Source organism: Urocampus carinirostris, chromosome 14 (genome assembly GCF_059441175.1).
Source record: "Urocampus carinirostris isolate Australia breed hairy pipefish chromosome 14, RoL_Ucar_1.0, whole genome shotgun sequence".
NCBI classification, from domain to species: Eukaryota; Metazoa; Chordata; class Actinopteri; order Syngnathiformes; family Syngnathidae; genus Urocampus; species Urocampus carinirostris.
In genome coordinates this window covers 32,513,138-32,530,530 of record NC_142362.1, presented here as the reverse complement: position 1 = coordinate 32,530,530, position 17,393 = coordinate 32,513,138, and the positions used below count along the sequence as shown (strand labels likewise).

Genomic DNA, 17,393 nt, shown 5'->3' with positions numbered 1-17,393 from the left:
TACTTTCGGTTATACAACTGAGGTTAATAACATGACTGTGAACTCATTCATTCTCATTCTCAGCTGTGAACATTGATTTAGCCGTTTGTTTGACCCGAATTGGCCTTGTGCTGCCCCCACAGAAAAAGAAAGTAACAAAAAGGAACATTTCTTTGAGAGTCGCGGGAGAAATGCTAAGGGATGATGTGTACAGTGGGTCTTTTAATGGTGAAATATTATCATTCTGGCACTGGTGTCAAGGTAACTGTTCCGTATGTATACATCATGTTCCCAGTGAAGAAATATTTTTTTTCTGCACTGACTGACTAAAAAGATTGCATCGTCTTTGTAGATTACAGCAAATAAATACTTTAGATCGAGTAATTTATACTTCTGTTAAGAAAAGTTAGTTACAATGTAAAGTCTGGATTATACTGTATGTATTCTTACTGTTGCAAACATAGGTAAGAACTGGCCATATTTCATCATTATAACCTGTAAACATTTTAACAGACTCCAAAGCATCAGAAAATGCTTTTATCTGGCTATGGTGTGGAGTTGGCAATCAAAAGCACAGAATATAAGGCTGTGGATGACACCCAAGTCAAAGGTTAGTCTGAAACTGATCAAATATTTATGGTTGAACCTTTTGTGTTCTCAACATAAGATACATTGTTTTCCTCTGTAGATTCAAAGACAACCATAAAGCCAGAGGGAGATGGTAATGAGGACGTCCAAGGATTCCTTTTTGGAACGTTGAAGTAAGGAGTGCCATTTAATCATCGGTTTTATCTACATGAAGAATAAATGAATCCAATACAATAAACCACAATACCACAGAAGTAAATGCACATTTCTTATGGTCATTTTACAAGTATGTGCATACAAATAACACAAACTCAAAATATGTTACTGCAGCACTTTCATTTTAACCAGTATTTTTACAGCACCCTTCTCGACATAGCAGTATTCTAATTTTTCATTTTCCATTTAGGGAATCTCATCCTGAACTTAAAGACCAACTTGGTGAACTTCGCCAGCATCTATTGGACAGTACCAATGACATGGCCGCTCTTAAAGTGTGGGAGCTGCAAGGTTGCAATAAAAAATATTTGCTACTTTTTGAAGTTTGTTTTCATAATATTATACTGCCTATTGTTGAGTATATATTTGATTGAATTATTTGATCCTCACAGATCTAAGCTTTCAAGCTGCCACCAAAATCCTGTCCGCCTCAAAGTTTGACGCTTTGAAGTTAATGCGAGACCTCAGTCAAAATTTTCCCAGCAAGGCAAGGTTAGAAATACATCACTGAGTTCATGACACATGCTGTATTGGGTTCCTATTTTGTTAAAATTCAAGAATAGCATGTTATAAATTCAACGTCACAGTTCACCGTCACCAGATCCTAAATCACTGGGGAAAATCTATTTTCTTCTGCAATTTTAAGTATCACATTGTACAAAACGCATTGCATCTCATGTGGCTTTCTCATTTTTGTTGAAAAACAAACTTTGGCAACAATGTTATATCGCACAAAATTGTAACAAACATAGTACCTTTTTGAAGCAATCTCAACACGAGTGATGGCAATTGAGTAAAGTGTAATGATAACCGATATTGCTGAAAAACAGCAAATGCAAATAGCACAATCTCATTGCATATTTTAATCATTTTTAACACATTTTGACATTTTAATGAGTTGGTGATTTTGGATCAAGTGTATTTAATCATGTCAAGTCACATTTATTTCAAAGGACTGCACAGAATTACAATTGCAGCATGAATATTTCTATACATTGCATTTTTTTGTACTGTAGGTGGGAAATGTATCTACTACTGATACAAAATTGACAATAATCAAATTTAGTGCCATGTACGTCAAACACCCATTTTATATTGAATAAAGATTATTTGCTATTTACAGCAACCTCAGTGGAACTTTTTAAATCTAGGTTTAAAACACACTTATATTCTATAGTTTACGGATGACCTTTAATTCCTGTTGACAATATTTGTGTATTGTTTGTTATTGGAACATCCGTAGCAGCCTGGTCACCCTGGAAGGAGAATTATCTCATGTGCGGTCCTCTCTCAAGGTTATTTCATTTTCCCCATGTCAAGGCTTTTGAGTTTTTCCTTGCCTTCATGAAGGTTTTAGATTACTGAATGATGTAAGAAAAGTCTGTAGTTTGCAATAATCTGCACTCTGTGTTTCTTGTGATTAAGGGCTGTACAAATAAACATGACTTGACTTGACAATAGATATCGATCCTCCATTTTTCTTTTCTTTATTGTATTTGATAATAACATAGTTACGATTGTTCACAAGAAGACTAGGTGTGGAACTACAGGATAAACATGCAATAAAGACTTAAAAGAGGACAACAACATAAAAAAAAGAATGCTAGGATAAATAGGCAGACATCTACAAGGTTAGCGCTTAGGAGACTGAGTTGTAATTGCATTAGATAGATAGATAGATAGATAGATACTTTAATTATCCCTGAAGGGAAATTCACATTTCCAGCAGCATCCCTGAGCTGAGAACAGTACAATAATAAAGCCAAAAGAATACAATATACAAATACCCAGTGTGACGTGCAAATGCCCACTGTAGCGTGTTATATAAAGTAACTAAATAGTGCTACACAGAATACATATTGCAGTAAGATTCGGTAATATCCAATGTAGGTGGTGTGGTTTAATGTGGGCCTTTACTCTGCCGGGTGGAGTTAAAGAGCCTCATGGCATGAGGAAGAAAAGATCTCTTCAGTCTGTCCGTAGTACAAGACAGTGACAGCAGTCTGTCGCTGAAACTGCTCTTCTGTCTGGAGATAATGCTGTGTAGTGGATGCGATGGATTGTCCATGATTGACCTCAGCTTTTTCAGTGCTCGTCTCTCAGCTACTGTTGTTAGGCTGTCCAGCTCTTTGCCCACAACAGAGCTCGCTTTCCTAGCCAGTTTATTGAGACGAGAGGCATCCTTCTTCTTGACGCTGCCTCCCCAACACGCTGCCGCATAGAAGAGGGCGCTTGCCACTACTGTCTCATAGAATATTTTCAGGAGCTTTTTGCAGATGTTGAAGGAGGCTAGCCTTCTGAGGAAGTAAAGTCGACTTTGTTCTTTCCTACATAGAGCTTCTGTGTTGGCAGTCCAGTCTAGTTTGTTGTCCAGCTGCACACCCAGGTATTTGTTGGTCTGGACAAATTCTACACATTCTACCTTGATGGTTACAGGAACCGGGTGAGTTCTGGTTCTCCTGAAGTCCACCACCATCTCTCTGGTCTTAGTGGTGTTTAGGTGCAAGTGGTTTGCGTCGCTCCATCGGACAAAGTCCTGAATCAATTTCCTGTACTCCTCCTCCTGCCCGTTTCTGATACATCCCACGATCGCAGTGTTAGAACAATTTAATGAAAAACTAGTACAATGACATAGATTGTCAACATATTTCCATAATAAATTGAGAAGTAAATTATGATTACTTATTTTTCTTTACATATGCAATAATACATTATATCATTTTTTTTCACGCTTGTTTAGGGTTGTTATGACCCTTGGTCAGAAACTATCTCTGAGCTTGTTATTTGTTGTTTTAATTGACCTGTAGCTTCTGCCTGAGGGCAACAGGTCAAAAAAGTGGTGGTTGGGTGGGAGGATTCCTTGATAATGCTGTTGGCTCTGGGGACAGCCAATGCTTTTTTTTAGCTGTGTTGATGACTCTGTAAGGTTTCATTCAAGATAGGAAGAAACGTTTCAGAATTCCAAGAATAAATTGGAGTTTTGTATTAGTGTTGAGTTAGAAGTTGTGCTTTTAATATAAGATGTATATTGTAGGGATTTTTTTGTATTAAACAAAGCAGTATTCCTGAATAGATTGTGTTCAATTTTAGAAGCTGCAGCAACATATTGGCTGGCTGGGGTAACCCGTTGAATTTTCATCATAAAATAGCTGCTCATATTTTCTTGTCGTTAAAATAGATCAAAAGTGATGACTTGTAGTTGTTTATTTCCAGGGGATTTGCGTACAGATTTACCGCCTTGAGAGCGCGCAGGTCTTTCAAAGATTAAATCTGTCATTTTATTGCTGGACACTGGTGTGATAAAGGCTGATGGCAAGCAAATGTTTTACTGTACTGCTTTACTATTCCCACAGATCACTGACAAGAGTGGCTGTAAAGAGCGAGATGAGAAAAGAAATTGGGGAGAACCAAAAGGTGCGCTATCGTAAGCTTCCTCCAAACATGACATTGCAGAAAAGGTTTGATGGTGCATTACAAGTTAGATGGTGAGACTGATCTGTATCTAAAGAAACTGCTGCCACATCATTAATAATTCTTTTTGTTTTAGACTATTGTCCTTGATTCTGAGCAGACTTATATGTAGATTTCCTTAATAGGGGTGGGATGGGTGTTGAAGCTATCAACCTACTATGTGTTTTTTCTTTTAGCATCTAAGTGAGACTATTGGTGTTCAGCCAGGAGATGGCGAGCTCTTCATAAATGGCCTGCACATTGATCTGGATGTTCACAATCCTTTCAGGTAGAATTTAAACCAGTGGTCTACTCACCTACGATTACACGCTTGCTTTAATTGAAAACGCCTTCCTTGTCATATTTCATTGATAGCATTTTGGGGCTTATTCGAAGTGAAGCCAAGGTCTTGGAAGGTCTTCACAACCTGGGTGTAAAAGGAGAGCTTCAGGGTGCACTGCTGAGATTGCCTGTGAACCGTGCAGCAGACAGCTACGCCTTAGATATTAGACATCCCGCTGTAATGGTTCGTTGTGGTGACTCATCAGTCTTGACTTAACAGCGGGTAACGTAAGGGAATCAATCGTCTGCCAAGAAATTGTTTTAAATCAGACTCTCAGAAGGGTTTCATTCCTGGATGCTCTTACCATACCCAACTTTAATCAACCACATGAAAAACTCATTTTTCTGATGCTTTTTCATGCAGCCATAAGGTTTCAAAAAGTAGAAAGGACAGTTTTTCATTGGTGTATCAAATTCGTGCCTCCAGTTATTTTAATCAGTATTTCAAATGTAAAGAAAAGATGGTGTACAAACCGGCAACATTTCTTACAGAGCTGCACAATAGAATTTCTAGATGCCAAAGATGATATACTTTAGATTCTGCGACATTTCTTAGTAAACAAGGAAATTTGGATACAATAAAATGTGTTTGTGAGTTTGTGTTGTGTATTCTCAGTGGATGAACGACATTGAGAATGACCCAATGTACAGAGCCTGGCCCTCAGGTGTCCAGGAGCTGCTGAGGACAACTTTTCCAGGAGTCATCCGACAGATCAGGCGGAATTTCTTCAATCTGGTGAGTTCCCAGTGTTTGTTTAATTGAATACGTTTTTCAAGTGTCAAGTGAATATATTCTACCATCAATTACACAACACGCACCTTTGGAAATGTTTTTTTTTTGGTCTTTCTTTAGGATGTTCCTTTCTAAATAAAAGTGTGCATGTTTTGTTTTATGAGGGCAATGAATTTAGTTATTTTATTTACTTTTATTATCTTGACTTGTTTTTATTACTGTATTAGTATTACGATTATTATTATCTGTTTTTGGTAGGGGATAGGGTTATTTAAAACTTAGGATTGTTTTGGTTTCTGAAGTACACATCCAAATAAAATCTTTGTCGTTTTATAATCAGTTTTCCAGTATTTGAAGTCAGTGACGCTACCACTAAAGATTCATGCAGTTACGCACCAACAGCGTGCTGCTTGCTTTATCAGCTAGGTGAGACCCTTGCGACCCTGCTGCAATAAATTGCCAAATGGTTTAGTCTGTTAATACATTGGTTGCAGACACCAGGGCTTACTTCATGTTTGCCTTTGTGCATAGTTTATAGCTCTTGGTACAGTATAGTATTTAATCTCCAGCCATGGGTCCTCCAAAAAGAGGAGAGAAAAAGAGCCAGGGCTCCACTTATGATCAAAAAGAACAATACAATTATCGCAAAATATGAAAGTGGGGGTATAGGTGCAGATTTTGTAAGAGAATGTTGGTAATGCATGTCTTTGATCTTCACCATCTTAAGACAAATAGAGACCTTTAAGCGTGCAACAGTGGCGACTGGTAACACTGTTTTATCAAGCCAGAGGACGGCTAAATGAAGATATGTAAGATGGAGTGTTTTGATGAAAACTAAATCATTTAAAAAACATTCTGAGATCTAGACAGAACCAACAACCAAAACGGCACTGTTATCATTTTCATTTGTTGGTCGCTGTTGTTGTTTTTTTAGCACTTTTTGGGGTTTTATTCGTACTATGTGGTTTATTCATGAACATTGACTGAACTAGTGTACCTACAGGGCAGTTACAGTTGATTAAAATCTGTGTTTGGTTGCGTTGGACTTTGGAACGGATTAATCCTGTTTCAATTCATATCAATGAGAAAATGTTTCATTATACAACCTCACTGTTGGAACCAATTAAATTTGTAAAGTGACCAGTGTATTTTATATTTCTAGCAAATTTGATCAATTTTATGTAAAACAATGTTGTTACGTTAACAATTTTAAAATTATTATTTGTTATATTTGAATAAAAAATGGCTGTTTAAGTATATAAACTGCGTTCTTTTAGGAGCAAATAATCTTTTTACTACATAATGTTTTGAAAAATGGTCAGTGGGACAGAATTGGCCCCCAGGGCAGAGTTATATCCCAGGCATAGATAGTTTTAGCTTTTATGATCTTCAAAATCAGTGCTCTGGCAATTTGTAATAAATGTCCACAGTTTGGAGGAACATGAACCTGTCTACTTTATATAATTGCTACTGCCATGAGTTCCAAAATCCATATTTTTTTCCTATTCAAATCTATTTTTAAGTGGCCATTTTTGAATTTTCTATTCAGTCAAAATACTGCAGTTGTTCAGGGATCATTCATAGCTGAGTCACCTGAGATAAAAAAAAATGATGTTGTTCTTAATTCCCTAATGCATAATAAAAATGTATAACCAATTTAGACAACACACTATATTACTAAGTGGATGACACCCAAGTCATTACTTTAAGGGGTTGAATTTCCTGGAAGGTTTTCCTAAAGTTTCCGTTGAGACCCACAGAAAAACATATGTATATGCTCCTCCTTTCAATATCAATTGTGATGAACACCATTTCATTAGGATTTTGTGTCTTGATATAGGTTCTATTCCTCAATCCGGAAGAGGAGAAAAGTGTTGAGCTTGTGAAACTGGCTGGCCTATTCTACAAACACAAGATCCCCCTGAGGTCAGTACATCTGCTGCTTTTTATTCTCCACTTTGGGCATTTATAATCCTCGCCAAGGTGGTGTTTCTCATTTCATCTGCAAATTGAATACTTGTTTTGTTCACTTTGTCCAGAATTGGATATGTGTTTGTTGTCAACACCCAAGATGAGATTGATGGCTTCTCGGACGCGGGGGTTGGCTTTTACCGACTCCTGAATTACATTGTAGACGAGTATGATTTATCCCAAGCCCTGATATCAATGGCCTCAGTAAGTATATCACAAATATAAGTTATATTTGTTGTTCCCTCTTCAGCTATCCTGAATAACTTAAGTACTTGGCTCAGTTATTCCCTTGCCTCCTTGCTACAACTGAGTTGTTTTCGACACATTTGCACTGCGGTAGTGAATTTGCCTTCCTGTGGTCACTGATTTGTCAAATTCTACACAATCTATCTTCTACCAAACCGTGGACCAAGGCAAGGATATGCAGTGTTCATTTTACCTCTGAAAAGTGATGGGTCCCGGGGACTCGCATGCTCAAAAACCTATGGGTCCCAACAGAGATCTATGGGTCCCCAAAATTTAGTGTTTTCGAGGTTGAAATTGTAAATCGGTGACAAATATATAATAAAAATCTATATATTCATTCAGTTTTAATCATCAAATTATTAATTCATTTTCTGCATCAAATTATTTTTGGTAATATACCGATTAAAGGGATAACCACAAACCTGTCTTTTTTTCATTTTCTCCTTTCCTTCTCCTTCCTTTTTTTCGTAACTTCTTTATACAAAATAATAATTCGTAATATAATGCATCAAAGCAAGTGAGCCGTTTGAGAGCCGGCTCCCTTAAATGAGTTGAGCCGAAAAAGCCGGTTCTCTAAACAGAGACGGACTTTTGACTACACAACTCAGATCGGCGGGCAGACGAAAACTCAAACCGCGAGACCAAAACAACATCTGCCGGATCTGCCTGACGAAAAGTTTGGAGTGCGGTAAATCTTTGTTTAAAAAAAAATGTAATCAGGTAATAATGACAATTTTGTGTCAAAAAAGTTGCATCCCGGGGACACACGTCGATTTGAGACTACGCGTCCCCAGCAAAAATGATGCGTCTAGTAAGCAGGGACGCGGGCAAACGAGAACACTGGATATGAGCATACAGTTAAATCTTATTTCAACTGTCAATCCAATGCAGTTGTACAACCGAGTCAATGAAGGGGACAGATTGACGGTTGACACGATTACAACTTTCCTGAAGATCAAATTCCCTAAAGCCAACGCTGGAAGGATTCTTGGTGTTAAATCAGAGTACGATGACGGAAGGAGGGTAGGAACATGCTGTATATGGTGGTTTTTTTATTTTCTTTTTTATAGTTGTGAATTAATATTGATAAGTAGTGCATTAATGTTTTTATGTGTCCCAGGACGGCGCTCTCTTCTACAAAAAGAGTGGCTTAGGTGCCCTACCGCTGGCATTATTTAATGGCGTCCCCTTGAGCCCAGCTGAGATGGAACCAGATGAGTTGGAAAACGTCATCTTGCAGCACATAATGGACTCTACGACTTCCTTACAGAAAGCTGTTTTCAAGGTACGTTTGGTTACCGTCCCTAAGGAGTTCTGTAAATCACAAAAATCAATCCAAAATACTGAACTATTGTTAAAAGGGCAATTTGGTTTATGAGGTCTGTTACTACCCCAGTGATGTAATTTCAATTAGCGTCATAGGTTATGCAAAGGCAGTAATAATCTTACTTAATTATAGTCATAAATGTCCGAAACACGCTTCTTGGCGACAAGTACGAAATCAGCAGTCAAAAAAATCATGACTTGAAACCCGCTTGTATTGTTATTGTTGGAGAACAGCAGTTTGACTGGGTAATGGAACGTTGAATTTGTGAGTTGCCTTCAGAATGAAATAATTAAAATGAATCAATTCAACTCGAGGCATAACAGGGAGGGAGAGGGGGGGGCATAATTGGAACTGTATCAGATTGTTGTGGGGAAATACTTCACAGTATGGTGCAATAAGTCAACTTCTGTTCACAGGGCCATTTGACTGAGGGAACAGATGTGATGGATTACCTAATGGAGCAAGCCAATGTGGTACCTAGAATGAGTCCACTCATTCTAAGTGCAGACCGGAGGTACTTGGACTTTACTTCCACTCCAGGTGACTCCACCTTCTCATAAAAGTTTTTGAATTGAGGCACTTTCAATTGCTTTTTAAAAAAAAAAATTTGTACAGTTGCAAGTGACTGGGAGGACACGACAATGTTTTCATTTCTGGACTCCAGAGATAAGACAGCTGTGATGGCCAAAAGAATGAAATATCTGACTAATAATGGTGAGAAAAGGGTTTCACCAAAATACATTTTTCTTTATTTTTTTTTTCACACTTTGTTACACATTGCTCAGAAACAAAAATAATAATCAAGGAGCTTAAAAATATTCAAATATAAATCTAAAACCAACACAGTGTAAAATCCAAATCAAAACAGTTTATAATGGGTCTATTATCTATTGTCGTTTATTTAAAAGTCTACAGTTGGTATTGTCAATATATTTATATTTTCCCCACAGATGAGGACGGAATGGCCACTGTGACCTTGTGGATAGTGGCCGATTTTGAGAAAGCCTCTGGAAGGAAGTTATTGCTTGCTGCTCTTAAACATTTGGTACGTAATTTGCGGTTTTTAAGACTTGCAGTTATAATGCACACTTTGACAAAATATTTTTTCGTATTGTATTGATTATTGGAACTGACTATTGTGTTTGTTGTGTAAAAAGCGCACACTCAATTTTTGTTTAAAAATCAGTATAAAATGTGCTTCCAGTTTTTCTCAGCTCAAACTTGGCAGGTGAGAGTGCCAATTCCTGACCACTCGTGCACTAGTGATAAAGTTAACATGCCAAAAGGCATTCGATTTTATCTAATCATCACACTAGTTTTATTTAAGGTACTAGAGACAGATGATATTTTTTTGTGCATTTCACATGTTACAAGGACAATACATTCTGAAGACGCTCCCCTACTTACGAACATTCGAGTTATGAAAAACGGTAGATACGAACATTGTTTTCGGGATGTTGAAAAATATCCGGACATTGCTGTAAATTAGATTATGTATTATGCACCTGTTTCAAAGTATAGCACAGTACTGTAGTGCTTCTTTCCGCCGCTACCGCGTGAGGTGCTGAGAGAGCTCACCCAGCATCTACCGACTTCCTCTTCCTGTCAACAGACTGTACTGTATCTCTAGCACGCTAAGAAGTCTGACATTTTTATACTTTTAATATATCGTGCATCCATTCAATATGGTTGGTGTTAAGTGTAAAGAAGAGGCGAGCCGTTTTATTTAAAATGAAAGTGGAATAACAAAGCTAGAACTTTTTACCACGGAGGAGAAGGTAGCCTAACTCTTGTAGCCCATCTTCCACAAGTAAGTTAAACTTCATTTTATTTATCTTTATGGAGCACATTTTTTATTAAATGATTATTTCTCAGTACAAAAAAATACAGGTTACTTATACATGCCTTAAACATACTTATATAAACCTTAAACATACATTCCATACAACAATTAGCACTGAAGCAACTTACAAACAAATTCAACTTACGAACAATCGTCTGGAACCCATCTCGGTCGTAACTAGGGGAGCGTCTGTATTCAATATTTTTTTTCTATTTAAAGCATTGTGTGTGACAAAAGTTGTTGAATTTGTGCAGCCATTATTGAAATAATTTATTGACAACGTAAACAATGAACCAAATTACACTCACGGATGGCACCAATTTCTGTAGTGTGTCTTGGGCAAGCACCCTCTCTAGGCCGATGGACATAATACCAACATAAAATGTACATTGTATTTATTTGATGTCCTTTAAAGTCCGATTAATCATTAGATACACCAAAGAGTTGTTTCCTTCGTTGTGCTTTTTTACGTTTATTATTATCTTTCAGGACGACTTCCTATTTTCTCCATTCTCCAATGTTCATGTCTGGTACTGTGGCTAAAAATAGTGTGATAATGAGATAAAACCTAATGCCTTTTTCCCATGACATTTATATCACTGATGGTCCAGTGATTAGGATTAAGCTTTATACTATTGGATATGAGCTTGCTCTGTCCACTCCACGCATTGGCCCGGTATTGCAGTACCTCCGGGAACGGTGCATTCGCAATGATCGCAGCAAGGCTTTAGGGCTAGGACCTTAGCTTGGCCTTTTGGCTGAGAGTAAGTGTCCCGGCTCCTTGGCTTTGTAGCGTATTATGAACTGACCGATAACGGATAATGGATAATGAATAACGAAGATAGATCAATAACCCTTAAACCACCCCCCCCCCCCCCCTCTCACCACCGAGACCTGGGTTCAATCCCCTTTGCATACATTGTTTTGCAATTGTGGTCATCGATATTATGTATTGTTCAATCATTGTACAAATACAGTAAAACCACGTGTGTAACGCGCACCAAAATTTGGGGTTCTTCTTTAGGTAAAAAAAAAAAAAAGCTATACACATATAGCTACAGGACATATGAAGACTGATGAATGTTCACTTTTAATTACGGAACACAAACTTCTGAAACCTTCAGTGACAAAAATCAAGGACAAAACATGTCCTCATTACTGATTTTTGCCCAATTAAATGTAATAGCCATTCCCCATATATCTTGAACTAAACGATTATTTCAGCCAATCAACACTTCTTTCTTGAACACTTCCTCAGTGACACCATTCATGCTAGAAATAAAATATGTGACAGGTGTGTTAAATTACTTCTCAATGCTTGTGTCTGTCTATGTGTGCATGTACAAGCAGAGAGCTAGTCCAGGAGTGCGTGTGGGGGTGATGGATAATCCCGGCGGAAGGCCCAGCGAAGATAACACGAGCGTGTACAGGGCTATCTGGGCTTCACTTCTCACCCAAAAGAATAAAGCCTCAACTGAGTTTGTGCAAAAACTTGCCAGGGAGCAAAGTCACCAACTCCTTCAACAGGGCAAGATGACGGACTTGCTGCTGCAGGTAAAAGAAACGGTTAGCGGGCATTTGCACTTCTTTCATTCTTGGGGTGAATTGAAGTCTACTGGCCATACCACTATTTCATGTCGATAGCAATAGTACTTAACTTTAAGTTGAAACTGCAAAGCTTTTCCTTGGTTTCATTCTTTGTAGAGTCAAACTGTCACAATTGTAAAAAAGTTATCTGCATTTGGAGCAAGAGGGACAAGAATCAGGGTACATACAGGTGCTTAAAATCTTTGAAATGTTATTGTTGTTTTTTTCTAGGTTTAAAAAGAGCTTGGGCAGCACAGTAGCGCAGTGGTTAGCGCATGTGCGGCACAGTTCTAAGGTCATGAGATAGAACCTTCCTGTGTGGAGTTTGCATGTTCTCCCCGTGCTTGCGTAGGTTTCCTCCGGGCACTCCGGTTTCCTCCCACATTCCAAAAACACGCATGTCAGGTTAATTGGCCGGTTCAAATTGTCCATAGGTGTGAATGAGTGAGTGAGTTGTCTGTCTCTGTGTGCCTCTTCTATTAAATAGCCTAGGTTACAAAAAGCAGATCCGTCCTAAAGGGAGTGGTAATCAAAGAACAGCAACATGTTGGGCCAATCGTGACAATAATATAGTGTGCATCGTATTCAAAATAACGATCAACGGTAAGCAATAATTGACAAAATAACGAACAACCCTGTCATCCTATGCTTTCTCCTTTTCTGGTGTTGCAAAAGTAAAAACAGGACTACAGTATTTATTGTAATCATAATAAACTTATCAGGGTTATAAAATGTTATTAATTTGAGAAGGCAATCCTAACTGTTAAATGGGTTAAACCAATTGTTTGGTCAGTATGTCAGTCTATTGCTCAATTCTATTATTTTCACCTACTCACTTCATCACTTTTAACTCAGGAATGTAATCAATTTTTAAAAATCTGTCCATTTAAGCAGTGGCGGTTATTCAAAGAGGCAGCATCCTTCTTTTACAGATTTGCTAAGTCACGGTCGAGACACAATGATGAACCAAAAACTTTTCAATACAAGCTGAAGGCGTTTGACTGGCAGCTTCCCCGCTGGTGACTTGCTCCTCACATATTCCCACTTGACTTTTGACTGACTGTGGCAAACTGCACTGCTGTCTTCGGCACTTGTTTTTGGAGAGAGCAGACTGCTGTGTTATTTCTTTTAGAGCATACGCTTTCCTCTCTGAGTAACGGCACAGCACATTTCTATCAAATGAAGCATTTGTCGTTTGTATTATGCACTGTGGTTTGATTCTCTTAACCATAAGTGCTGTTTATCTTATTCGTAGAAAGCATTTGTGTTATAGCATACACTTCTAATTCACTTGGCGTACATTGCTTTTGTTTTGTAATATTTTGACAAAAGCATTCAATTCAATGAAAACTTTACTTTGCCACTCGTTGCATGACTATAGTAATGTAGTAATATACAAAGTCAACTAGCCAGATATTTTTAGTGGATTTAAGGTAAAACCAAACCATTTAAACAGTTTTGCATTGGGGAATTACAATTTATTTAAAGGGGCATTATGTATAATTTAGAGCCTCCTAATGTTCAAAAACATAATTCCTTAAAAAAACAAATACAATTGTACGTTTGTGTCACTTTGGCACCAGTTTGCATTCTTCCTTGTGCTTTGTAGTACTTGTTTTCGGTTGCACTACACCACAATGTCAAACATACGGCCCGCAAGGCAAATCCGGCCTGTTAAATTATTTTATCTGGCCCACTGTAAATTTCTGACTATAACAAAAAAGCAAGTCTTAAGCTCTTTCCTATCAAAAGTCATACAGACGCTCCCCTACTTACGAACATTCTAGTTATGAAAAAAAGGTAGATACGGACAGTACTGTAGTGCTTCTTTCCACCGCTAGCAGCGTGTGGCGCTGTGAGAGCTCACCCAGCATCAACCCAGTGGAAAAAGATCTGGCTTCCTATTCCTAGTTTGTGTGTAAACATACTACTGTATACTCCATTCCCAGCGCGCTAAGAACATTGACATTTTTTTTCTTTAATATCTCCTGCATACATTTGTGTGGATTGTAAAGAACAGGCGAACCATTTCTTGTGAAATGAAAGTGGAAAAAAAAAGCTTTATGCGGTTGAGAAAATGGTTGGATGGCTTTTCTCCGACCACTTTCTACCACAGAGGAGGAAGTCGCCTAAACTTAACTTTATTTGTCTTTATAGAGCATATTATTTTATTAAATATTTATTTTGTAGTACAAAACAATACAGGTTACTTATACAAGCCTCAAACATTCGTATATAAACCTTAAACATACATCCCATACAAAATATAGCACTAAAGCAACTTACGAACAAATTCAACTTGCGACTGATCGTCCGGAACGTATCCAGTGTTTGTTTTTTTTTTTTTGAAGGGGCGTCGCTACTTTGCAGATTTTCACTTTTTGCGGGAATCCCCCTCGGCCGACGACCCTAGTCTTTAAAATGGAAGCACTTCACGCACTGGTCCGGACCCGTTCTCGTTTCCCGGTGTTGTGCCCAAATCCGACTACCGTACAGAATCCTCCCCCCCTCGCGTGAACGCGCATTCTGCTGCGCTTCCGACAAAAGCTATCGTATTCTATATAATACGCTTATTGAAACCATAAAGCGAGCTAATTAAAATAAATGGGTGATCGTAGTCTGTATAACGCGTTTATTTAAACAATAAAGCGCGATCGTATTCTACAAAATGCGTCTGTTAACGCGGATGAAAAAGTCACCAATTATCGCCTTATGAATGGAAAAAGTTTAAAAATATATCATTCATTGAAGGTGCGCCTCATAACACGGTGCGCCTAAGAGTGCGGAAAATACGGTACTTGCATTAATGCCCACATCTCTTATCGGCGATACCCTGTATAGTACAATAACCTATATAGTCTTACCTCTGAAGTTTAATATAATTTTTCTTTATTACATTATATAAATGGCATCTACAAAACAATGCAAAAAAGGGCCCAATTTCTTAACTGTTCTTTGAGGAAAATATAAAGGTTTTGTTTACTATATTTTTCATACACAATGTATTTAAAATATATAAGTAATTATTAGTCCAAGATTTTTTAAATCATATACACTTATGTTTTTATACATGCAAAACATTTTAATTTAGACCTAATAAGATTTTAGATTGTCTTTATTGTCATTAACATAAAAATGTTGATTAAGTTTTCTTTGCAACCCCGGTGTACAATGTTGATAAAAGAAGTTAGAAATAGGGTAAAATTAAGTAAAAAAATATATGTATATAAATAAGGAACATACTTTTATAAGTATTATGTTTTAAGACAGTGTTTTAAATTTCTGTCTCAATACTTTTTTCAAGTTCCACATCATTTTTTTAAAGAACAAAAACACCAGAAATTGTTGAATCCAATTTGCAAATATCGCAAATCTTTCCCAATTTAATTCCCGTAAGATTAACACACACAACAAATTGTTATCTCTGATTTTGCTTGCAAATGAACCTATAGCTCAGAAAACAAAGTTTTGAAAAACTGTTTAAACTGTCCTGAAAGATTTTGCCTCATTACCACCACTTCTATTTATTTAAGTTTTTTTTCTGCAGCAAGGTAATAAGAAGGAAATTGGAGATGTTTCTGAAACTCAAACGATTTCCGAGAGCAATTCCCTTGCACAGAGGGAAAGCATCTCAAGAAAAGGATTCTTTTTTTTTTGTTCTCAGGTGAAAGACGCAATCAGACTGCATCTGCGTAATGTGTGTATTTGCGTCCTGAACTTCAGTGGACTGTATCAGTGAAATAAATGATAGCGTTTCAGGCATAACAGACAAGCATAACAGCAAAAGGGAGGATAATAAAAGCCCTATGTGGCCACTCGCATTGGCTCGTCCCATCACCGCTTTCTTGATTTAAGTGCCCTGTCTGGCTAAATAGTGATTGATGAGCCCATCTTCTCATTCCCCTTCTGAACATCAGCTCTTCGAATACGTTTTAAAGCACGCGTGATGCGCCACAGCCTGCGGATGTCAAGGCTCACTGTCGGTTCCACTTGATCTGTCACGGGGGCCGTCACACGGTGGCGGATATCCTTGTCTCTAGGAATGGTTGAGTAGCAGAATGCATTATTTCATTAAGCTTTTACTGCCCTTATCAGCCATAAGCGACAGTACCTTTGGTGACACGAGCCATCTGGTCCTGGTAAGCCTTAGACGAAATGTGTACTAAAAGTCTTACAAGATTATGTCTACGAGATGAGAATGAAACAACAGTTTTTACAAAACAACAATACAAATTCCCAGTATGAGTTAGCTTCTTTTTCTGTCACAATTTACTGTTATTGCACATGTGGGTTCTTTTTCAAGTGACTATGCCATAATATAACACAGGTGCTTGAAATATTTTAAAATTCCTTGAATTTTATCGTGTGATAGGTGTGTGTGTGTGTTGTAAAGTGCTTGGAATAGAATTCTCAACAAATCTGCTTGAATAGGATGCCGACACTGCTCTCTGGTGCCTTCGCGTTGCTATTTCGTTTCTTCTTACTTTATAATTAACGGCAGCTCGCAGTGATTTGTATCACATTATCCTATGAAGCGTCATTGCTACATACGGGCTGCAACAAAAATGACAGGTGCATGCTACACCTAAACAGGGCACTATGAAATGTACTAGTGCAAGGATTACGTATCAATCATTGACTTTTATTATGGACCGCACAAAAAATGTAGGTAGCGTTTTCCAATGGTAAATTGTAATGGGAATATCTTCCTGCAACTCAAAATGTAGCCAAAATGTTTTCCTAAGTAAAAGTAATAGTACTTCAGAATAATATGACTCAAGTAGAGGTAAAAAAGTACTCATCCAAAAAATTACTTGAGCAAAAGTAAAAAAGTACTTGGTGATAAAAGTACTCAAGTACTGAGTAATTGTAACAATGTCTTATGTATAGATTTTTTTTAAAAAACAACCAGTCGGATCATCAAACCATCAAAGTCCATCCAATCGACAATAAATTAAAAATCTGTGTAATTGTAAATCTGTTTGGGTGAACCCTCAGGATTTTTTTTTATATATCTATAGAATGCGTGCGTACGTGACGCTACAGCTAAATACACTGCGGATCCAGTTCACGATTCACTGATCCCTAACAACCAGGATATTATGTTGCAA

The 17,393-nt window shown here is 37.6% G+C and overlaps 1 protein-coding gene across 3 annotated transcripts in view; it reads left to right on the top strand.

Annotated features, from left to right (window-relative positions):
* uggt2 (UDP-glucose glycoprotein glucosyltransferase 2) overlaps positions 1-17,393 on the top strand; it is an 84,683-nt gene that overhangs the window by 5,030 nt on the left and 62,260 nt on the right. For all 3 annotated transcript variants that reach the window (XM_088352174.1, XM_088352173.1, XM_088352175.1), the window contains 16 exons: positions 493-589; positions 668-740; positions 974-1,074; positions 1,176-1,275; positions 4,137-4,197; positions 4,431-4,522; positions 4,609-4,759; positions 5,192-5,311; positions 7,149-7,234; positions 7,348-7,483; positions 8,417-8,548; positions 8,646-8,810; positions 9,269-9,392; positions 9,468-9,566; positions 9,803-9,897; positions 12,046-12,249. In XM_088352174.1, the coding sequence (XP_088208300.1) occupies positions 493-589; positions 668-740; positions 974-1,074; positions 1,176-1,275; positions 4,137-4,197; positions 4,431-4,522; positions 4,609-4,759; positions 5,192-5,311; positions 7,149-7,234; positions 7,348-7,483; positions 8,417-8,548; positions 8,646-8,810; positions 9,269-9,392; positions 9,468-9,566; positions 9,803-9,897; positions 12,046-12,249 (1,836 nt within the window). The remainder of the gene's footprint in view (positions 1-492; positions 590-667; positions 741-973; positions 1,075-1,175; positions 1,276-4,136; positions 4,198-4,430; positions 4,523-4,608; positions 4,760-5,191; positions 5,312-7,148; positions 7,235-7,347; positions 7,484-8,416; positions 8,549-8,645; positions 8,811-9,268; positions 9,393-9,467; positions 9,567-9,802; positions 9,898-12,045; positions 12,250-17,393) is intronic.